Source organism: Rhea americana, unplaced genomic scaffold (genome assembly GCF_003343005.1).
Source record: "Rhea americana isolate MKP2758 unplaced genomic scaffold, rheAme1 scaffold_5, whole genome shotgun sequence".
Taxonomy (NCBI): domain Eukaryota; kingdom Metazoa; phylum Chordata; class Aves; order Rheiformes; family Rheidae; genus Rhea; species Rhea americana.
In genome coordinates, this window is record NW_028186645.1 from 3,004,566 (window position 1) to 3,029,128 (window position 24,563).

Consider the following 24,563-nt stretch of genomic DNA (forward strand, 5'->3'; position numbering starts at 1 on the left):
TTTCACTTTTGGTCTTAAATAATTAGGGTGCTTGCTTTTGGAAATTAAAGTGAATTAGCAGCAGATTTTCTCATGTGCTATATGTACAGGAATAGTCATGGAAAATAGAACTGAAGGGCTCTGGAGGTCACCTAGCTCATCCCTTTGCCTAAAGGCAGACTCAACTCTACTTAAACTACTCCTGACAAATGTTTGCCTAACCTGTTCTTAAAAACCTTCATCAATGGCAATTCCACAGCCTCCCAAGGCAATCTGTTCCAGTGCTTAACTATCCCTGCTGTTAGCCTGCTTTTCCCAAGTGGACATGGAGAGCAATTGATTCGCTTCATCTTTTGAACAGTCATTTTCATTTACATATTTGAATCTGTTAATATGTCTATCCTCAGTCTTTTTTTTTCCAGACTAAACAGTCTGGATTCTTTGAACTATCTTGATAGACTATGCTTTCCACACTCTGATGCTCCTTATTTCTCTCCTCTGAATTCTTTGCAACTAGTTCGTGTGAGTCTTCAAGCATGATGCCTAAAACTGGACAYAGATTCCTATTCAAGGTTTTTAAAACCACTGAATAAAGGAGGATTTTTTTTGCCTGTTTACATATGGAACTCTTGTTTCTGCATCCCAGCTTGATCCCACGTACTGCTTTTGCCACCGTATGACATTGATTCCTGTCTAGTTTACAAACTGCAGTAGTCCTCAAGATCCTTTTCCACAGAACTGCTCTACGTGAGGGTCCTGGGATGCTGCCGCAGAATTTTAGATCCAACTGCAGGGTGGCTTTGAGATGGTACSTTGGCTGTGTGTTGGGCTCTGCCGTTAGTTTTTGGCARCAGCACCAAAGTCCAGTGAGAAAGCTTGTAATGTGGAGGTGGAAGGGAGGAATTAAATAACTGGATTGGTATAGGTGAAAATGAGTATAAAGCCTGTCTCTTAGTTTTAGTGATTTTCCTCTTAGCAATATTGAGAGGCTGYAGCATCCACTTAGATGCCCCCCAAAGGAGGGTGCAGGGCAAAGCAAGCTACTCTTTCCAAAGCATTCACACCACTGCAAATGTTTTGAGTGGTTTGTAGCCAGTRGAAAGCCCCTAATCGGCTTCGGGGCTTTTTTTAACTGGGTCATGTGACTATGTTACCAAGATTAAAGCAGCACGAGGAAGGAAAAGAGGCTTAAACAGCTGAGGGTGCCTGGTAGGTCATTTTAACCTTTTCATAATCATTAAAGCTGCAGAATCCCATTAGCTGTGAGGGACTTGCCATTCTGCTCCCCGACCGAGCACTGTTGACCCAACTTTCTATTCATCTCTGTCTTCCTCCGGGGAAGACTTGGCACAGATGGCTCTTGGGTCCAGCCTTCGAGGGAAGGGTCCAGATACTCCTTGTTGTGCAACAGTGATGTTCATCAGACCAATGAGAAGCAACACATGGGTCTACCAAAGGCAGGGGATTTAGCTCTCTCTGTCTAAAATTAGGCACTCATGGAAGGTCCTGCTTAGGCCATACTGGGGTAGCTCAGCACTTGCTCATCTGTAGCAATAGTAGAGAGGTACAAGATAAGGAAGATTATGATGATCGCCTAATTCACTGCTTTGGCACCGTTCAGCAGGCTGGGGCTTTACTCTGCTGGAACTGGAGGTAACTGAGGAGCCTGCACCACTGCCATATCTCTCAGACATGGGAAACAAGGTGGAGCTAAGTCAGCTAGAGGCATGAGATAGTCAAAAGGTGTCCTTCCTGTTTGCTGGTGTTGCTCATCTTTTCCTCACTTCAAGGTTTTTGTTAGCACAGCATCACATCCAGTAGTCAGTTTGATCTTCCCCTGCCTTTCCAGCTGCAGCATTTTTTGTAGTCTCTGTTCTTATTAACCAGTAAGCARTGATGAAGAAATGCTGGTACCACACTGTGTCTCAAAGAGAGCATCACTCTGAGCTCCCCCTGCAATTCGAACATTGTCCTACTTTCTCTATAATTGTCCTTTTGTTGTTTGGATGGTCCTTTGTCAGGCAAATCTTTGTGGTTAGACAGAAAATGGCTTCTTAAAGAGGCAAAGCAAAACCTGAAATCTAGCCAATGTCAGTGAGCTGTGATAGGTGCTGCACATGTTAGAGTACCTGTAATTTGTCCAGTGAGCTGTCCTACTCCTTCTGAAAAGCACCAGGCTTTTGTATGCCCAGTGGAAGAACTCTGCGTTTGATATAATCAGCTTTCCTCTCTTACATGCACACTGAGTCGAGGTTCTCTYACTGTGCGTACACTGGACATTAATATTTCTATCACTGTGTTTGCTTATTAAGTCCTAATTGCATTCTGTCCACTTGTGTTTGAAAGCCCAGTCTGAGGATGAACCTCAAAAAAAAAWAAWAATAATAATCATGCTGCTTGTTCTCAGARTGTTGTCCACAGGCTTTAAAACACAATGGGTAAAACAAACACAAATCTTTTGGTAGGTTGTTTACCCTCAAAATCTCTGRAGGACAGAAGGAAAGATTTCCCCTGGAAACCTGGATAAACAGTAATGACTCTGCTACTGATGGTTGAACTGGTCTGTCCTGCGGCAATAGGAATGGATAGAATATTTTGCTGAACAGTTTGGATTCAAGGTGTCGTTTTTTTCCTATGGAAATATAGTTAAATATTCTCACAGTCTCTGTGTAGATAAAGCTCGCAGCAAGGAAAAGTAAGGCTGAGAAAAAGAAGAATGTATCAGCAAAAGCAACTTAAAAAAATCAACTCCCCCAGACCTTATCGATGCGGTATCATTAAGGTGCAGTCCTTGTGGCGTTGCTGGAAGGGGTGGGAGAGAAGAGAGGATCCCTTTATGTCCCCGTTGTAAACTGCAGATCCTCCCATGGCCATCTCTTCCTAAACTGCAGCTCTCTCTAGCCTTCCTTTAATGGCCAAGGACTGTCAAGTGCTACCTCTCGTAGCGTTGGTTGAGASAGAGGCAGCTGGAGAAGGCCTCATGTGGGTCAGTGCAAACACCCACCGTTTCCTAGGCTGAGCAGCAGGTTCTTGCGTTGTGTGGGGAGAGCATTTTAGCCGCCCAGTGAAGATGTCCTCTCGTGCCAGCAGGTTCGCGAGAAGTGCTGTGGAAAGCCCTCAAGAGCTGTCAGCAGAACAGGCTCTTGTTGCTCGCTGCTGGAGGCAAAATGCACAGACAAAGCTGTGTCTCTGCTGCGGTGGTCTGAGGAGCAGGGAGTCAGAAGTCACGTTGTGGTGTGTGGGACCCTTCAACAGCACTGAGTCTGTAGTGCTAGCTTCTGACTAGACAGGGGCCACGAGATAGGGCGGTGTGTTACCAGTGTTGCTGCTCTTTTCCCCTGCTCTGTGTCACATTCTCTTTGCTGGTTTTTGTTTCCCCCTTCCCATTAAGCAGGACTTACGGGTTAAATGGGTTAGACATAYGTGGACACAAGTGATCTCGTGTGGTTTGTGCTTTGCTAGGCAGTGATAGGACAATTGCCCTCCTGAAGATTAGGATCATGACGTAAAGGTCACCCAAGCGAAAAAGGAGAAATGGGTAGCCGCTTTTCAGATGACATGAGACCGCTCTCTCCTGGCTACACTGTAATACCCAGGCACACACATGCACACACTCTTCCTTTCCTATCAGCTGCTTCCTAATGGAGTCCTGATAAGATATCAGGAGCTCTTGAGCTCCTGTTGACAGTCATAGTGGGCAGATGTTCTGCTATGCTCGAAGATGATATCGTTGCTGGAAGCCATAGTAGTGAACAGCAAAAGCCAAAGTCAGGAGAGACTTTATCAAGCATTTACAGACTGACTTGAGGTTGCTAAGCTCTTAGACAGGCCTAATGAACTGGAACTGAGTTGGGAATGTGCAGTCTTGAAAAACTTCAGAGCTGGTAGTTAAGAGACTTGCTTGGAAATGTTAATTAAATAGCTCCAGTGGCATATGTCCCATCCTGCTGGAGCAATGTTTTGGAACAGCACAGCTTTCTTGTCAGTACATAACCGCTGCCTTGTGATATTTAAAAAAATGCGTATCAGTCTGAGACTCAACTTTTTGTTATTTGTGATTGCATTGTAGATTACATATAGGACTCTTGTTTCTGCATCCCAGCTTGATCCCACGTACTGCTTTTGCCACCGTATGACATTGATTCCTGTCTAGTTTACAAAYTGCAGTAGTCCTCAAGATCCTTTTCCACAGAACTGCTCTACGTGAGGGTCCTGGGATGCTGCCGCAGAATTTTAGATCCAACTGCAGGGTGGCTTTGRGATGGTACGTTGGCTGTGCATTGGGCCAAGTCACTTCTCTATTGTTTTAAACTGTGTTTTAATACCTATTCTATATCTGATCCATCACCTCCACCTTAAAAATACTTGACTGGATCTTATCAGTCTTACTCAGACAAACGTTGTATTATGGATGGCTTTGGATGTTACATAGGGGTCTTTTATTATTTAATTTGGTCTAAGGCAGTGTCCATTCATAAAATATCTATTGTAGTGCCTCGACTATGAAAATATTTGTGATTTGGCCTCTCTTTTATTTCTGTGAGTGCAGACTGGCAGGCTGCAGGGGGCTGTAATGCTGTGCTCATGGCTAATGTGATGGTAGAACAAATTGGTATAGATTGCTTACAGAATATCTTATAAAGCTGAAAAAGGTGGAGGCCTTTGTCTGCCATGTACCTTTTGCTGTGTATTCTCTTGTTACCTCCCCAGTGAGGTTGCTCCCAAGCTCCTGCAAGAAAGACATGGCAGCTGGAGTTAGCAAACTGTGGTGTTCGGGACTTGAGAAAGGAGAAGAGGGTCTAGGTCAGTGGGCTGCTTCACCTCACTGCCAGGCTATGCCATTTGGCCCTGACATGCATTTTGTCTGTAAATTTACCCTCCCACCCACTCACACACTTTCTCAGCTGCATTTAGAGATATTTTTAGTGGGAGCTAGCTCGAGCAGAGTGTAGGTGTCCCTTTTGCTGAGGCTGGAAAGCAGCCCTTGGTTGGGGGGGTGGGGGCATGGACTGAATCACTTAGACATTGGAGCATCCTCAGGGTACCAGAAGGAGAGATTCCACCCCCGGGTCMACGAGGCGAGTCACCAAGAAGCTCAGCACACAGATGCAAGGAACCAAGCAACGAGCCCCCAGCGAGCTGGTCATGGAGGGGAGCACCTGTAAAACCTGAGTAACTCAGCAATGGCTCTGCAGTGTGTCTGCCCACACCTGAGGTAGGCGAGCCAGTGTGCCAACAGCCTGAGTTAACCTGATACGGAGAATTGTCTTGCACACCAATATGAAACAGTACGGCAGGAATGGGGTTTGCTGAAAAACAAAGAAATGTAGTGTTGACTRGGAAAAAGCAAGGTTATGGGTTTGTCCAACTCTCAGAAAGTTTTCCTTTAATGACAAAATATATGAAAAGATGTGAGTTTCATCTGCTTCCTAGCTGCTCTGAAAGAACCCCACCACCTTAATAAATCAACTTCTTTACAAGACATAACTGCTGGCCCATTTTTCAGCCTGCTTGTCTGTGTCAAGAAGCAAGACCAGCAGAGCAATAATAATCTGAAATATTGTGCTGAAGAAACAAAATGTGATACCAAAACTGCCGACAAACAGTGAAATGTTTCACTGTTTCACTGAGTGCAGGTTAAGGTCTTTTTATGAGACCCTCATTGATGGAAGAGTAGGAACCAAAAATGTCAGCATCCCATCAAACAAAGGAAAATAAGGCAGCTGGCCACAAGGTGTTAATTGTGGCAGGACATAATTTCTTCCAGTGTCTTGTCTGCTTTGGTTCGATCTGGGATAATTCCTGTAGAGTTATGAGTTATGTACTCTTTATGAGGGGAGGAATGGTCTTGTTTGCAGGACACTGACAAAGAAAGTGTAGCTGCTCTTGACTGTGTTAAATCGTGCTTGCAAAAGCATGCTCATGAGGAAAAATCATGGTGGGAGGCAGATCGGCTCCGACCCTCAATCCAAGTCGTGGACGCGTGTGGAGGGCTGGGAGAGTGAGGCAGCCCCGYGGCTCAGGCTGTGGGAGGCTGAGGAGCAGGGGCACCTCGTCCAGGACCTGCCACACAGTATCCCGCTGGGGACTATGCAACCCCTGTTTGCAGCAGACACCAAAAAGACAAACTGGTACACAGGGGAATACGGTGGGAAAGGACTAATTCACCTCTGTTAGCTCATCTCTGTGCTTATGCTGGAATATTTTCCCATCACATACTGTCCGCACTAGGTGTGGGGACTAATTCACCATGACTGAATCAAGTGGGAATCAGCAGGCTCCTGACAGCTTCCTGTTCTTGTGAACAGCTGTATTAACCTTTTGTATCTCTGCTGTGAATTGATCTGCGTACAGGAATTGTGTTTTTACTTATATCYGTTTAAGTGCTGAAGTAAGGAAGACCTCATTAGGAAAAGGCCTTCGATGTTGGTTATCTCAATCATGTTGCTACAAAGCATAGCTCTGCTCTGCATGCTCTTGGTTTTGAAAAACTGCATACAAGGAAATACAACCATTTCTTTCGTTACCAACAAAATGAATGTATAATGGATCTTATTTACTTATCAGACAGGTCCCTTTGAAATCTCAGATGAGGATTAGAAAGGTTCCAGTGTCTCCAAGTGTCATTTAAAATGACATTGTTCAGTGCTCCACAGGCTGAGAGATTGTTTTGATTGTTAAAACAGTTTCTAATTTATGTTTTAAAAAAGCATCAAGAGCCAGGCACTTCCCTGCTCCCTCAAAGGCCATTTAGTTAAAAYAAGGTAGAGTGATTTGTCTTGCCTCAATTTAGCTGTAATGAGTATTAAGTGGTTTATCTATGTGGAGAAAAGTTACTCAGCTAGATTACATCAAAGTTGAATTACACCCGATTCCAGATGGAGTATATTTTTTAAGATAGTAAATCTTCAGGAGGGTGGGTAATAACGGTAATGCTCCTTCACAGGTTGGAATGCAACTCTTTTTCCTCTCACGGAGATAATGTTAGGAACTACATCCAATTAGTTTTTCAAAGGCTTTATAAAGAAATAGRACTTCAGATTTTACAGCTCTGCAAACAATTTAGCTTGAAGCATTTAAATTGTACAAGTGAGTGATGGCTAATTACAACACTCACTTCTTCAGTTTTTATTAGTCGTGCTGTTACATCAGCTCTTGCTGAGCTGGCTGTCCGCTTGCGTCGTTGCTGGGGCCAGGCATGTGGAGGCAACCTAGAGGGGGCCTCAGCCCTCCCAGCACATGCTTGCCGGGAGACAGGCTACCAGGGCAGGAAAGCATCCATTCTTCATCCTACTCAAGCAGAAGCGTTTTCTTTCATTTTAACCACAAATGGAAGTAGCCCTGTGGATGGAGACAGTTGGGTTATGGTAGCTGCTTGAAAAGACTTTTTGCTGCTGGAAGGTGCTCCAAGCGTGATGACGAGCTAGCGCCGAGTTTGACGTGTGTAATGGGAAGGGTGGGAGGCGCAACATTTTGAGGGGAAATTCCTTCCATTTGGTGCCATCTGGCCCTGTAAGACAAATGCTGCTCATGCAGTGTTTTTCTGAGGCTCCTAGGAGCAACCTGAAGAGCATGTTTGCCTGAGGGTCATCCTGGGAGGGACTGAGTTCCTGCCTGGCCCAAATACCTGCCAAAAAGCATATCCCACTGTGTCCTTAGCCACTCTCCTGGTCTGCCTCTGTGATACTATACCCTTCTCTTCAGCATGCTGCGCTTCCACTTAGCCTATTGAGTTAGCTGTCTGCCAAGGGCAGAATAATGTATGAGACCTTTGTCAATACCTACCGAGGTAGGGGTACATGGATTTGAAGTCAGTGCCACGTTGCTATATTGGCTGACGGTCTGGCCTAGGGTGCGCTGTTGGTATGCCGTAATGCTCAGGATCTGGAGAGCCTCTCACACCACAGAGAAGAATGTGGTTTTGGAGTGAAGGTTAAGCATTCTTCATGACTGAAGGCAGACTTTGATAAGGTGATGGAGATCATTTGTTTAATTTCTAATGAATGCGACGAGGGGGTCTGAGCCATCCACATTCCTGCTCAGTACCGTCTCCTGGGTGGGTCACCCAGGCCTTTCTTCCAGCCACGGCTTTAGGGGAGGCAGGGGAGGAGGAAAATTCACTGATAAGAGGAAGGTCAGAGGCAGAAAAATGTTGGGAATGTGTTTCTTGATCTAATGTGGGAGAGCCTCAGCCTAGGGCTTTGCTACTCAGTCCTGGAGTGTTACTGCCTGCTGTCACAAGAGTTATGGGATCTTTTAAACCTGAGATCAAGATGCAAACTGCTCATCTGGCACCTACCTCCTCCCAGACAGCTCCAGAAGATGGTGGTGATTCGTCTCTGAAGGTGTAGTGAGGATGCTGACAGCTCTGAACAGTGTTTCTCAGGCTTTGCCTGAGATGGAGCACTTTCAGCTGGCAAAATTTGTTCGCTTTCTCTTTTTCTCTTCTCTCATGTGTTATGTTGCTATGGGGTGTTCTGTGGCTGAGGTCAGATGTGGGATGTGGTTCGGGGTTGAACAGTGCTGTTTGAAGAACTCCAGCAGATCTCAGAAAAGGCTTTGTGGCTGGAGTAGGCCATGGTGTGCCCTGGCTCCTGGAGAGACAGAGGTTGCCCTCAGGATGTGCYGAAGGAATACTCTTTCTTTTACACGGGGCATAAAAACAAAGCGAGGAAATTCATAATTCTCTCCTCATTTCTTTCTTTCTTGAGGCAGTCATGCTTTCTGTTTCACAAGGTAGTGTGATGGCTCATGTACCACGTAAGCAGTGTGAAGGGACAGGACCATTGAGAGCTTGGAGCTCTCTGTGGAGCAGAGGGCCTGCCACTGGGAAACAGGCTGGGTTTGCTAACAGGCAAAGGCTTACTAATGCTGTGGTTGCAGTGGAGCCCATGTGTGACCTGGCAACACATACGGATCTTCGTTAGCTTTATGTAGTGTTTTTTATGCTTTTTCATGTATGCATGGCTGTGTAATTAATGCATGGACAGACTGTCTTCAGTTCAGTGGCATATCTCTTGATTTCCAGGCAGACATAGATAAAGCCTGTCCTTTGATGGCAATTTGAATCCTTCATTGAAGCTACTCCGATTGCCCTGAAACTTTGAGATAAAACCCAGGAACCAGTGTGTCTGGATCATTTGATTCATTGTTTTTAGGCACTCCCCTCCATGCTGCACTGGGAGCGTGCTGTTACCCTGTGCAGCTGCCAGGCGGATGGAGGGACAACCTTATGCAGCCGACTCTACAGGTGGAGGCGCTTTCCATAGCAGAGCAGTGGAAAAGATGAAGTCAGTGGATGTCTTCAGACTGATCTGGAGACTCTTCTGGGAACTGTATTTAGCCAAATGGATATTACTAGATTGAATTTAGGGGTAAGTCAATAAATGTAGTGGCCTGGGATGCAGACGAGGTCAGACTAAATGATCCATGGTCCTCCCGGCTTTGTCTTTAAGACTCTGAAATTCCCCTATTACCGGGATGGAGGAGAGATTCATTACTAATTCAGCAAGTTGTTTAAGCCTACGCTGAAATCTTGCTGACTTAAGCATAGATCTTCTGTAGCATTCTGCTCTATGCATTTTTATATGCATGACAAAATTCATGACATTGTTGGCATGAAGTCTCAGCTGGGAAGGTGCTATGGATTGATCATATAACTTACTACTTTTGCCTTCTTTTCCTCTGCTCCGCAGACTTCTCCCGTGTTTGAGTTGTTGTGGACGGACAGAGTTTGTGATCTCTGCAGCTGGAGATGATACTGTTGTGAACCTTATGACCACTTAAACTGTTCACGGAACTTACATAGTTTCCTACAGCATCTCCTTATCCTTTCTTATGAGGATTTATTTGGATTTACTGGTTTTGCAGAAAGCACAATCAAAACAAAAATAGTGCATGTGTTTCATTTGCAGTGTTTGTCCTTCAGATGGGCATTTGACTCTAATATGTCCTGCTGTTCCTTTATGTGCAACTTGGCACTTGTCTATAGTAGCACTTTTTTTTGGGCATATTCCAATTTTTCTCTTGAATGGTGAAAGCACTAGAAGTGGTTAGCTGTAGCTTGCATGCTAGCTCTTCTGCAGAACTGCCCAAAGACTATCCAAGGAACAGAAGTCAGGGTTGTGCTGAGGGTGTTTGGCAGGTGCTGGCAAAGGGAATGATAAGCTGTTTAGCACAGTGCCAACTTAAACCTTCCAAGTAATGCTTATATGCATATGTGCATGTGATTGTGTGTGTGYGTGAAAACTTAGCTAACGTTGTCTGCTAACCATAACGGGCTAATCCTGACCGATGCTGGGTATCAGCAATGCACACTGGTATGAATGCAGTTGTGTAATGCTTGGTTTCAGTGTGAAGTCCTGTGGTTGAATAATGGCTTTGCAGCCATTCCATAATAAATAAAATGCAGTAAAATGTAACTCCATTATATGAAGTGCTTTTGGCAGTGCAGAAGTTGCTCAGGTTTTTTCATATGCTTTAGCTGCAAAGCTTCCTCTTCTCCCCCTCCTGAAACAATTCACAGAGTCCACTACCAAAACTACAAGTGGAAAAGACATTTTAAAAACATACTGATGGATGGAAGGAGCTATTGCAAACCGTTAAACTATGATGAAGATGGTTAAAAGGTTTTCCCAGGTTCCTTTTAATTTCTTCCTTGTGACATTTGCAAATGTGTTGCTTCAAAGCATATTTCGAAACAAAATCCAGATGTTTTGGACAGTGATGAGCCACCCACAGAGCTCTCTGGCAGGATATCTTCTCTACTAGGTCTCCCTATCTGGCGTTGCTATCTTATTGCAGTGGTAAACTGGCCGTTAAATTACTTCAAGTTGAATATTATCATTTTATGTGAGGTCATACAGTATTTTATTGCCCCAGTATTTTGCTGTCTAGTGTTGCATACTTCCTCTAGAAAAAAAGCAGGCCTCATTGATAGGTGGTTGTGTTGTAATACGTCAGTCTGTGTGTGTGCTTCAGCTTCGTGGTCTGTCTGTGTACTTCATTCCCTCTTTCGTGGTGGTGGGAGTTCTGACCGTGACCTCTTTGTAGAACCATGCTTAGCTCTAGGAGTTTGTCAGCTGTGTTTGAAAGTGAAGGGGAGAGGGTAGTTTATTTGAACCTAAAAGGAAATATCTTCTGTTGTTGAGTATTTTGCTGTGTTTTAGGTGAATATGAATGTCTTTCAAGCTTCAGAAACTACTTTAATTAAAAAAAAAAAAAAAAAAAGGAACAGAGCATTGCAACTTCGCTTTCCTTTTCTCTTCCCCCCCCCCCCCCTGACTGAGTAGGGCTGGTATGAATTCATAGAAAATACTGCTGCTACTGAATTTCAGCTCCTTAGTGCAAAAGCTTTTGGCAGAATCCCCTCCCCACCCTTTAGACTTGAATTTGTAGTAATTAGCTCTTTCCCTATCTCCTCTTCTGCAGAGTGGCAAAATGTATCGCTGTCTGACAGTACAAATCTATAAAACATGAAGCTTAAACATATTTTTTCTCTTTTTCCTAAAGATTCGTCTTCCAACTATATCAGGCAACTTGAAACAAAAGTGAAACTGCTGGAGGATGACAACAAGCTTCTCTCTCAGGTAGKTTTTTTTTGTCTTTTGTCAAATAGATATTAATGTGGCCTTAGKCTCTGTTCCCCTATTTCCACATAGTGTGTCTTTCTGCCCACTTGAATTCACWAGGGCTTCAGTGGACTTCTCGAGAGGGTGAGAGCACAACGGGCCTTCATGTCAAACGCTGCTGATCGAACTGGGCTGTGTTTTCTTACACACTTCTTAGAGTAATGCTGCCTCAAAATTGCATGTAGAAAAAAATAAACAGTCAACTCCCTGTTAGGGTCCATGTTCATGTGTGTTTGGGAGCGAGGCAAAGATGGAAATGTGCATTGATGTGCACAAAGGATGGGTGCTGCTGTTGCTGAAGTGGTGAGCCAAAAAATGTCTGCTCCCGGGGGGCAGGAGCTGGAGGGAGGAGGGCTTGTGCCCGCAGAAGGAGACATGTGTAGAGGAGCGAGAGTGTGTGCAGTGTGTCTGCATCCATGTGTCTGTGCACAACTCTTTGGTGAGCAACTGCTGTTGCTCAGTGAGGGTGGTACAGTCCAACGCTGCCTGTGTCCTTGCTCTAGGATTTTGTCTTGCTTGCCCATTTGCATTTTCTTTCATGTTGTCGAATGATGAGACTGTAGTAAAGGGACAGCCTTGGGAATAGTTTTGTGCAGTGCTGGCTCCTAGATTTTATTTGTGATCTTGCTTAGAACAGACCTTTTCAAAACTGACACTTTTTGCTTGCATCTGTCCTTCAAAGTCTGCTCTACGTGCCACTGGGCTTTTGATCATTTGTTGTGCTTACCTATCTATATACAGGAATGTCAAGTGGTGGGTAAGAAAGCAACCATCCTGTCTGGTATATCCTCAGGATCCCACATAAAACAAAGTGCTTGCTGTAAACAGGGGCAGCTTTGCTGAAATCAATGAAACTCTGTCCATTTAAACCATCAGAAGAGCTACCCTTTCTCTTGTTCTCTGCGTCTTTTCACTATTATACTGTTCTTTCTCCCTGGCATTTTTAACTTTCTCTTTATCTGAACTTTGATTCTTGCTTCAAGTGCTGAGTTTCAGAATCATTTTGTTACAAGTTCTTTCCAGCAATAAGAGAGTAAAACAATTCCTAAATTCTTAAAAAAAAAAAAAAATGCACTTTTTTCCCGAAATTATATTATGCTATTCTTTTCATTTCACTGAGTCTGAAAATAGAGTTGTCCAGTATCACTTCTTGTTTCTTCCATTTTATTTCTAAAGCATTCCTTTAAAAAAGTAAAATTGATGAGAAGGCTATATGCTTACTGGACTTTCAATAAAATAATTTATTAAACCTTTCTTTTAACTGAACTCCACCTTCTGACCCAACTGGGAGCTTTTTAAAAATTACCTCAAGTTTTGAGTGGGCTTGTTAGTCATAAAACACAACTCATAGAACACCAAAGAGTTAAAACCCCCAAAAGGCGCTCAACTCAAACAGCTACCAAGTGGCGTCAAGTATTAATCAATTCCTAATTTAATTTTAACTCTCTCTCTTTTTCTCCCAGCCCATAAATTAGCTGGTGGCAGTTTAAACCTCGAGACGGTTTCATTGGAAATATTGATAAACAGATGGGCTCTGCTGCGCAGGGTGGCCAGTTGCTAGGAGACTCGCATGGATTTGGGAACYGGCTCCCTGCTCAATATGCCCTTGGCCTGACTTCGTCCTGCCATTTGCGAGCCATGTAGCAGCGAGTGCTTTGCTCGCTTGGGTCTGCCTCTRCGAGGTGGAAAAAGTGATCGGTAATTCATGGGTGAAAAGTAGGCAGACTAAAAAGATGCCCAGACACATTGCAGTCATTAGCATGAGGCTTCCAGGTAAAGGCCAGTTTTTCTTAGTGTGCATAAGCCTCGTGCAGGGCTGGAGCTGAAGACACCGTCCTCCTTTTCAATGTGTTTGTCTCTGAGTTAGCAAAATACAAGAAAAAACCCAACCCTTCAAGTCCTGCTCTTCTGGGGTGGGTGGATGTCAGTCTCTGTTGCTACCAGCCCAGGCAGTCACTTGCTGGCTGATGAAGGTTGAAAAGTAAAGCTCTTAGCTGAAAACTTTGCTCGCTTCAGCTGGAGGAGAGGGAAATGATCATGATGCAGTCACTCTGCCAACATGGACAGTCTACCCTCAAATCGCCTGCTCAGGGTTCACCCTGGGGCAGGGAATTGGGCTCCTCATTGCCTGAAGCAGCCCTGCCTGTCGGACCTTCTGCCTTCATTTTGTCGCGGGTGAGAAGACCATGCGTTTTCCTAAGAGCTCACAAACTGCTTTCAATTATCCACACTTTCCAGGTTGTGTTACTACAAAAGTTCAGATTCAGGAAGGAGAGAAATGATCCTAAAGTAGCTCTGTCCTCTGGAGAGGGTCAGCAACCTTCTTAGCAGCACTAGCCACTGACTCCAGGCAGATGCCGATGTTCTGTCAGTCCCTATGTGATGTCTTAACGACTCTCCAAAAATACCAGAATCCAACCCACTTTCGATTGTGCTTATGAAGTGCCTTTTTTTTACCAGAAGCACTTAGCTGTTTAGGCTAACACAAGAAATGCTGAAGCTGCCACTCTTTGGGTGCTAGGAGTACAGGCATCTCCTCCAGATTTGTGATCCTACAAACCTAGTTTTGGAAAGTTCCTCTTTTAACACTCAGTATAAAGCTTATCAAATTTAAGCTCGTTTTCTACTGGAGTCCACAATCTATAGCAAAAGGTAGGAGCAAGATAAGGAAAATCTTTGTATGTACAGATACCAACATCTACGTACACTTTGTCCCTGGTACTTTCCTGAAAAAGTATAATCCACTTACTGCATTCTTTCTTACTTCATTTCATTGGAAAGTGTTTAGCTCTTACCATGTTTATGTCTGGAAGAGATGCTAGTCAAAAAGGATCCTAGATAACTTTCTACYGTTTTTAAAGTTTCCAGGTAATCCTGGCAGCATGTACTCCACAATGCCAAACTTGCTTGTCAACACCAAAGTCACATTTTAGCTCAGCTTGGCTTTCTCCCTGGGTGTATTGACATTGCAATAATATTTGCAGCCTAATGTCAAGAAGTTCTATCACCACAGTGCTGAGGAGCGATGAAACCTGACGTCCTAAGTAACAAACAGTGCCTGTGCATTAAGGGATTAACAAATCAGAGGTGGTTATGGAAGTCTTCCTGGCTTCTTTCCAAGTGCTAAACAGAGCTGAAATAGCGCTTCATCCCGAGAAACCTGAGAAGACTGGTGCTGCAAATGATACTGCAAGCTTTATAGGAGGATTTATATTACAGTGGCCAGTGACACAATGCCCCTTTGCTAGCTAGTGCATCCTGAGCAAGATTTGTTCCTTTATCTTTGTGTGTCTGGGATGTGAGGCTATGCTGAGACGTGATGAGTGCCCTTGTGCCACCTTCAGGCACAAAATTAAGTTAATGCAAGGCTCCTAAATGTGCACTTCTAAATGTGCATCCTGACATCTCCTTTTTCTTTGAGTACATTGAAACAAATGCTCAGTGGGAGAGGCAAGAGTGTGCCAGTCRTGCTGGGGCTGCTGCTTTGCGCTGTACATGCTGCCAGCAGGGCGAGTGTGCTGTGATTCGTGCTTCTCTTTTACTGGTGACTCATTTGAACAGATTAATGGAAAGAGCTTTTCCCTGTTGGATCAAGAGCTACCATCCCATGAGCCACACTTTAGAGTGAGATGAAAGCAAATGGAGAAATGGATGTTATTTATGCCAGCCCTATATGGATTTCTTGGTTTTGCCTTCTTTTTCCTATTAGGATCATTTCTTTCCTTCCATACATCCACCTCAGCATAGTCTCCACTCACCAGAATTAGCATCTCTTTCCAGCATTAGGTTTGGAGATGCTGTAAGGCAAGCAGTTAGTGTAGAAACTGTTTATTTCCAGTTGGGAACTGAGCTCCTTTGGCCTTTCCTAACCTGTCAATAATCATTGCTGTTTGCATCCTCTCTTCTGAGGAGACGCTGCTCCTGCTTTAATACCTTCCTTTGACTCAGATTTGTACTATATTGTTTTGCCAGCGTGGCAGTGTTATCTAGAAAGTCATGCTCTTGGATGACATCGCTGGGCTGGCAAAATCCCTGGTAGCAATTCTGACAAAACACAGCTTTTGTTGCCCTAGTTTGTATTGTTTTAGAGAGATGCTGTAAGCGATTGATGCTATCAAATAATGTCTGTCAGTGCATGCTTATCTATGCTAATAGGTTTCTATGGTGTAACCACATTGGCAAAGATGACACAGTGCAGATGGGACCTCACAGTCCTAGGGTTGACAGTGTCAGCCTCTCTCACAAGTGTAATTGGCTTTTGTCCTCTAAGCATACGACCAACTAAGGGCAGAGGCACACGCTGAGTTTCTGAGGAGAGACAGCAGCCTGAATTCTTGCAACCTCTCAGTAGTTGGCTGGTTTTTATGTAGCAAGGTGCAGCGTAAATCCTTGGTTTGTTTCCAAATTCCTGTTACAGGAGAGGTGAAATCCAAATATGTTTCTGGTGTGTAGGCTTAATTGACAACTTTATTTTCTGAAGTTTTAGTCAAGGTGTAAAGAACACTAACGTAAGCTCTAAGGAATGTTGGGTGTTGGCTTTGGAGGGCTTTACAGGCATCACTTATAGTCTTAAATTCTCTGGGAAACAAGTACACTAAATTATACTGTACGCATTGATTTAATCCACCCCACATGATATGGAAGAAACGATGTTTTTTCTCTATACCATTGTGGAGAATGCACTGTCAAGTTGRGGTTAACCTTTCTTTTGCGATGAGATAACCAGAAGAGGGTACTTTCCATATTATTGGAATGTAACACCTGAGATGAGAGGTTGCATTTGCTTTCTCTTCCTCTGAGCTGAAAGTGTCTAAGTAAAAAGTAGACCCTTTAAGTCATCTCAGACTGCCCCTTTAACTATAAAGGAATATGTAGGAACACCCCTTTCTCTCAAAATTAGAGAAACCCATGTCTTCAGGAGTGCTTCAGGAGTTCCAAAAGCCATTTCTSGTTAGTTTTATTAATAATGCATACATTTCAGAGATAATATCAGTGACAAACTTCTGGCCATTGTTCACAATATTACACATTTTCAAATCTTTATGTATAATGGCAAGCATTAGACACGTTTAAATAAGGCTGAAGTTTAAAGGATTCATGGACTCATCACCTTCTTCTCACTTCTCGTATTAAAGTGCTGGGTATCATAGGCTGGCTGACAAGACTTCTTTTTTTTTTGAAGTCTCTGCTAAGCCTAGTCTATTTTTCCCCTTTGGAACAGATGTACCAGAGGAATTGTGCTGCTCAGAGATGCCCAGAGCATGCTGCACACCTTTGGTTCAAAAAGCCTAGATTTGAGCGGAGCAGATGTGTTGAACAGGCAGCAAGATTCTGAGATAACAAAGTTTGACAATGAAATCATGATATATCTTTTAAGGAAATTTTCAGGGCCCCTTTTGGAGAGCAGAAAGATGAAGAATTCTTCTCTAGAGAGGGGACAGCCCTTGGGAGTTAACAGGAACATTTGAGTGTTCAGTTAAATCACCAAATACACTTCAGAGTTAYCAGCACTTCACAACACTTCAGCATCTGCCTACTAGGTGATTGGGATTTCGAGTATCCCTACAAGATTTTTTTCATTAAACAAACAAACAAACAAACAAACCACTTTGGAAACTGTGCTTATTCTTATTGGTATGCAAATTCTGATTTAAAAGGCCTTCTGGTAAAGCTGAAGCTATACAGATAGAAGAATGTTAGTAAAGAATACCTGTAAATGCTGCTATTAAGACAGAGCTGAGGTTTTCAAGTTAGGAGCTTCCTTATGGGTTCTTGGTGAGGTGATCTACAGACTGCTGAAAGTCGTCTTACTGCAAACATGTGCTTGGCACAAACAGATACTCAACAGGCATTTGGTAGCATATTGCTCTAAAAATGAGAAAAAATGGACCCCTGGATTTAAGAGAACCTGAGAATCTTTAATGTTGCAATGAACAAAGATGTAAATGCAGTTTAGCAGGGAGTTTGATCTTTCCTGAAAAAGGTAGGCTAGAGGAGAAAAAAAATTGCGCACAACGGGTTGGCTGGCTGCAAGACGGTTTGAGTGCAATTTCTTCTATTATTGTAATACTAGTCACTTCTGTGCCAAGTCAGCCATTAGCAGTTCCTGCTTGTGCATTTGCCTCTCAGCTCTCAGAGTTGATATCAGGTCTTAGCATTTGGGCCTTTGAATTGCAGCCCAGTAGTCCTGTTGTGCCAGGAGTGTCACATGCGTATACCACAAGTGGAACAAAATTACAAACCTGTCTTATTTCCCCGAAGTCTACCTATTGTTTGCATGTGAGGAAGATAAATATAATTGCTTTAATTTAAAGCCTCATAAGGGGAATAGAGTTTTTTTGTAACAGAGTGTGACTCAGGCAAGAAAGGTTTCCAATTCATTTCCATTTAAATTCAAAATACTGAAGAGGACATGCCCTAAGTTGCTATATTACTGTTGTTATACACCATTTAAATGTTTAGCTGCTTATCGACTTTAATTAAGCAAAAAGAAGATGCATATTTGGGACCTCAGCCAGAGATTAATTTGAAGTTAGTGAGACTTTCTGCAGTATTCCATGGATTTTGCAGTATAGCTCACACTGAACCACATTTTCATGAGACTTCCTCTATTGCATTCTCCAAAATTTGACTTAGGCTTCTAATTGCATTGCATTAATTACATGCATAAATGCAAGACATTTTGACAGGATCCCCTCAAATCTAACTTCCTCAGCTGTCATAGGGGAAGCTTCATGAAAAGGCAGCATGGAAAACCAGTCTCTTTGTGAGTGTGTTTCATTTGAGTCCCTTTCATGAATTAGAATGACCAGGCTGACTGACACGACCAATTTGCTGCCAAGTAAGTGGACTTGAGATTTAAATAAACAATATGTATTTATTGAATAAAATATTTTTAATTTTTTCCAAAGTCAGAGGTATACAATTTTACAAGAACAATTCAAAGATATCTCAGGCTTTCATCCAAAATATTTTCAAAATGTTTAAGACAATGGAATTCATTCTGTTGACATTGGACATCAGGTTCTTGGACTGCTACCTGTGAAAATAAATATTCTATTCACATTTGCCTTCCATTCATGGATAGGGGCACTTCTGAAAAAACAGAATCAGTGGCAGAAGCAAACTTTTGCAACTTTTAATGAAAGCTTTATCATCTGTCCTGTGAGTTTTTKAATTGTAACCTGTGGCATTAAGTGATTTTATGAGATATCACCTGATGCACGTAAATTATGTTACTAGAAAAACTTGGAATATGATTCAAAAAGCTTTGAATCCAAAAGGCGAATAAAAGATAGACAAAAACATAAATTGTTTGTTGAATCTTATAAATGTGAAATAATCATGTGATCTTTTGCAACTGTACTTAAAATTTTAGAAGAACAGGAGTTGAATTTCTGTGTGAAAGAGCATGAGTACAAGACATAGATACATATACACAAACACACACACACACAGATCTTCGTGCCCTATTTACTTCTGTTGTGGGAGAGCAGGATCATTGGGTTTAATGAGGCTCAGTTTAACCTCCGGCTGTGAAATGCAGGATTAGTCATATCCTGTGCTTAACCAACTTTATAATAATTTTGATAGATGGCACATTTTTTCTGTTTATGAGGACAAGGAAAAAAGCTGTTAATTACAGTTACATTAAGCTATAAAGTGACAATATTTAATGTCTTTATAATATGTGCATAAGTTCAAAGTGCACAGTTTCTTTGTGATCAATCTATCTAAGAAGGACTGAAAAATGTATTCAGAGAGAAACTAAGCAATAGCTAGAGAGGCTTGAAGACAGACTTTTACAGTAAGTTCAAATCCAAGACTACCTTGAGAAAAATTCAGTGCCTGCTATCTGAAGACAACTTGGGGAAGTGTGGATAGTTGTTAATCTTTCAGAGCTTCTGGAAAACAGAGGCTTTAGCCAAAACAATGTTTGCAACAAAATTTTCAGGTTTGTTTTGCTTTTCATAAAGCTCAAACTGTACATCTAAATCAATGTAGGAAACTTTCAAAGAATATTCGAACTATTGTATCAAAATCAATCTGGCTCCAACTGATTCTTCCTACCTATTCAAGTCTTGGTTCAGCAGTGAGTCTAGAGTGGTCCTGAGGACATCAAGGGTCTGAGTTTACATCCTGCCTTGAGCATTGTTCAGAAGAAGAGAGAGAAGGCCATCAATATCCTCAGCCAGTTTGGTCCCAGTGTTAGTTAAAGCCCGTGGGAATCTTTTCTGATTTATGACAAGGGGATTCAGACCTTTGTCTTCCTCATTCCTAGCTCGCTCACTTTACCGGACGTGGAGAGTGATTTGAGAGGAGCCCAGCTGCATTGCTTTAGTTGAGTTTGTGATAGTGGGTGTGAGGGTCCCATTTGGCCTTCTTGACTGGAGTACTGTTGAAAGATGAAAACAGGGAAAGGTGACTCCAGGACATGGTCCAATAAGTTTATTCATGTGGTTAATGCCAGATCCACGTCTACTTGTCGTGTGGAATTGGGGCGGCATTCCTTAGCTTCTCTATTGGCATCGCTAATGAAGAGACTGATTTTGATGCTGACTAATGAGCCATGGATGCGCTCCATCAGTCTGACGCTCTCAAACTCGAGACATATGAGCTGCAGACCAGATGCGGGCTATACAGAATGTTAGTGGTTGTAGCTCTGTTTGGCTTTGTTACCTATTGAGTTGAATTTCTATTTGGGCTGTAGACTGCGCTGTCTAGATCTCAGCTGCTTCAGCCCGTATTCTCTCTTGAGCAAAGCCTGCCAATTGCGTGATTATAATTGTACACTGCGATTTGGTTCGAGCTGATTATCTCAGTGTCCCATGAGTTACAAGGTTGATCCTTCTCTGCTGGTCTAAAACAAGAGGTAAAAAATACAGCCATTCTTGAATGTTAACAATGAATTAAAAGTTCTCTATMTCTGTTACTACAGAGAATGGAGAAATTTGAAATTTGCACTACTTTTATTGCCTATACCCCACTGAGCTACTAATAAAAATATTTTTCCAACAGTAGTTTTACATGGCAGAATCTGCTTAGCATCTTACTGACTGTTTCCTGGTATTTATCAAGCCTTTCCTAGAGTGTAAGCTTTCCATTTTCACCATTATGACCAGATGAAATCTGCTGCTTTGTCCCTTCAATTTTTATGCGTGCAACTCCGGATAGGAGGCGAAGGTCAGAGGAGAGGCAGTTCTGAAATCTCCAGTCGTGGCTCAGGTCTCCCATGCTTTTGACAGATACGGAGCGGTGGGAGAGTTTCTTCCTCGCTGTGTTTGTCAGTGGCTGAGACCCAGCTRAACACATCCTTAAAGCTCTCTGTGCTGACTGTTGTGTGAGGGCTCTGGGCTCGTTCTCAAGGCCGTATCACTTTAAATTCCATATAAATAACTGAAAGTGGCTTTTGACGTCTTATTGACAAAATTAACTAAGGTTGTACTTGTGACCTGCTGGTTGAACGCTGGAGCGGGAACTAGGAGATTAGGTGTAGACCTTGGTTTGCTTAAGGCTTTTGCTGCTAGCCTGAGGAGTGATCTCTGGCCAGCTGTACACCAGCAGTTTCTCTCTGTGTACATCAGGGATRTGAGCCTATGTAAAGCAATTTGATATCTCCTCTTACAGCACATTAGTAYTATTTCATGACATAGAAGATATTAAATAGTTTTAATTCATCCCTTAACTTTTTCTCATTTGCAGGGATCCTTAAAAATCAAATACTTTTGATTTTTACTGCACTCTCATGTGTGTAATTTTCAGCATGGCTGATAAATCCTATCGAAGCTAATGGGATTCTTCACATATACTTAAAGTCAGATGTGTACTTCGCTGAGATTATTTTTACTTGAAAGTGTCTTGTAGCGATAACTGCAATTACTGAACTTAATTCAATTATTAATTAGCTTCACAGAGTGAAATTGCAGATTCCTCAACTTCCCAGTGCCTGAGATCCTAAAACACTGATCGGTGAGATAGACAGGAAACCTTTGCGCATAGTTCTGTGGTAGGAGATGTTCACCTGAGCGTAAGGGTGTCTGAAAGGGCTATAGTGTGAGGTGCGGGGAAACGTGGGTCTATTGCGGTGGTGTCCGTACCAGAGCTGTGGAAAGTAGGCACATCGTATTGTATTTGTCCGATGCATCCGCGAGAGTCCAGTTTTAATGCAGATACAATTAGCTGTTAGCGTTGTCAGATCAGATGAGGTCACTCAGTCGTTCATCGGAGTTGTGTTTTCTGTGCTGAGTCTCTTGGATGTGTGGCACAAAATATCATGCCCTATTTTCTATTCAGAGCCACGAAGGAGAGGCAGCAATAGTATGTTCAATTCCCAAGTCCTTGCTGACGTAGTGAGCATCCCGTTCATGTAATTTAAGATGTGTTTCTGCTCTGATTTACCTCAGTGAATGAAGAGTTACTCAGCTGGCATTGCTAAACGAATCTTGGGCCAGATCATTCCTACAGGCTAGTATGGTCTGATAGTGCCATTGACTTTAGAGGCTGTCATAAAATACAAGGAGTTACRAAGAAGAGTGAGGTGATTCAGTTTAGTCAACTGTATCTTGGGTCACCATGCACAAAATYGAGGTAGTAAGGTATTAATGTTTACGCGAGAATAACAGGTTCTGCAAGACTTCATTCATTAACATAGGAAAAAGAAGTTCAAATGTTGATATTAACATTATCTTGTCAAATGCTACATGCCAGACCAGCTTATTTTGATCGTCTATAGTAAAGATAAAATTTATCCAAGTGATGAAATGTCATTTTTCCATTAAGTTTCCAATTGTATAATGTTCTTCTGTTCCCTTCTAGCTGACTGACTGCAACAGCTTGCCACGAAATTTCAGTAAGGTAGAGAGTGCTAATGTATCCACAAACAGCTTTTTGGATCTAGGGACTGCGTTTTAATATTGGTGCTGGTTGTTTGGGGCTCTGATTGCTTGCTCTTTCACATGCTAATGTTGGCAATTTCCATTTTTTAATCATCTGAATATATTAAAAATGCCTCTAATTATTTTTGATTTCTATTCTGTATTTGTGCAAAAGACATTTGTTAGTAAAATCTGAGTTTTGACTGAYTTCAAATCAAAACCATTTGCGTGCATAAGAAGTTGATACTTCTAGCTAAATTGCTGCAGGACCAGCATGTTGTTTGGAATAACGGTAAAAGATTTTAGACTAAACCTTCCATTTAATTACCCAGTTGCAAACAATGGGTTCTTGAGTGTCAAAATTGAGGCAGTTTCAATTACTAGAACAATTACAATGCAGAAAATTATTGCCAGTAGGTTTTAAGTATTTATACTGCAGGAACAGGGAAGTAATTCAAGTAACGGGCAGTATAACAGTCCATAAACATGAAGACAGCCTGATCTAGTGAACTGAGATAAAACTTTTTTACTTCTCCTCACAAAAACATATAAACAAAAGCCAAGGCCACAGCAGAGTTTTCCATCTGATATCTGAGATTTAGGAATTGAAACTAGAAAATTCAGTGAATGAAATATTTTCACACAGAGAATTCCCCAAATTGTACAAGTTCCTTCTGGGCTTACATTATCAGGGTAGGATGCCAATGCCATATTGTTTACAACCAGTTTCTCTAGTTTCAGTGTTTTAATCACAGCTAAAGGAAATCCTGTGTTTTGTAGACAACAGAGTAGCCACTAAAAAAAATGGAAATTGCTTGTTTCTCTAAGGGCTGGGTGTTGGTGTGGCTCATTTGTCCAGAGAAAATCTTTTCAGTGGGTGTTAATAAAGGTATYTTTTATTGGCAATATAGAGTTGATTGCAGTATTCCTTTCCATCTAGCTGTATTTCATGTTAAGATACATAATTTCTTCTAAAATCATGTCAAATARCAGGAATGGTGTTAATAAAATTAAGTGGTAGCCTTGTATCATTGAAAATGTGTTTTAGACTGCTGGGTTCAGAATCCTGTGTATCTCCTGCTCTTGCAGATGACTCTATCTGTGCTGAACAATGTGCTCAAGGAAATAACTGTGATTTAGGTGGTAACAACAGGCTCTGCTGTGCAGAAAAGCCACCAAGTCTTGGTTCAAGTGATGGGCCTACCACAGCAGTGTGGCATGTAACCTGCTGACTCTTGAACTCAGTGCCAGGGGTCTGCGTGGTAGAAAAATGGAGCAGATCATAGTCTTCAAAGCTCAAATCTTCCGGAAAGTCTGATCTCAGTGACTGGTGCATAGTGGATTTCTCTCTTAGTTCAATATACATTTTTTTATAAAGAGACTCCCCAGAGGTAAACAAAAAGCGATTGCCATTGGAAAATACCTCCTAGGCATCCAGGCCTTCAGAAAACTGGTGCTTGATTTTGTTCTGCATGGCATGTGCATCAGGATAGGAAGCTTTCACCATGCGGAAAGTTAAAAATGAATTTTGGAAAGGTGACGAGAAGAGCAACTCCAGTGCTCAGGTGCAGTCCTCAGGTGCCTCCTGGGCTGTCCCTCGGGACCTCCGGCCGTGCACCGGTGGGATGTGACTCTCCTGTCTGCTAAGCCTCCGCGGGTGTCCTGGATGCTCCAGTAGCACCTGCAGTGGATGCCTGTGGTYGAACACCTCAGTTGCTCCAAGGGGACGCTGCAGTCTGTGGGGAAAGTGAAGCTGTTACTCTCAGCAAGGGCTCTAATGTTTCCATAGGGCACCGAGTCAAACTGATCGTTTGTGATTAATTGTTTTTTTTACGTCTGTACAGACTTTAGCTGCTATAACTTACGTCAGAGGAGAAAACCGTGTTTTCAGTCAAAGGCTACTTATATAACCCTGCTTTGAATGCTACTTTGTGAATTTCAGGAAGCTGAGAGTACCATTTTTTAATTTTCCTCTGTTACTTCAGAACATAATGCTAATTGGAAGGGTTCTGTAGGTTTGCTAATCTCTTTCATAAATACTGGGAAATATCTGTCAAGTAAATTTCTGTCTTTCTGTGCT

The 24,563-nt window shown here is 42.5% G+C and overlaps 1 protein-coding gene across 3 annotated transcripts in view; it reads left to right on the forward strand.

Annotated features, from left to right (window-relative positions):
• CCDC85C (coiled-coil domain containing 85C) overlaps positions 1 to 24,563 on the forward strand; it is a 116,918-nt gene that overhangs the window by 57,854 nt on the left and 34,501 nt on the right. For all 3 annotated transcript variants that reach the window (XM_085317468.1, XM_085317466.1, XM_085317467.1), the window contains exon 2: positions 11,491 to 11,567. In XM_085317468.1, coding sequence (XP_085173594.1) covers positions 11,491 to 11,567 — 77 coding nt within the window. The remainder of the gene's footprint in view (positions 1 to 11,490; positions 11,568 to 24,563) is intronic.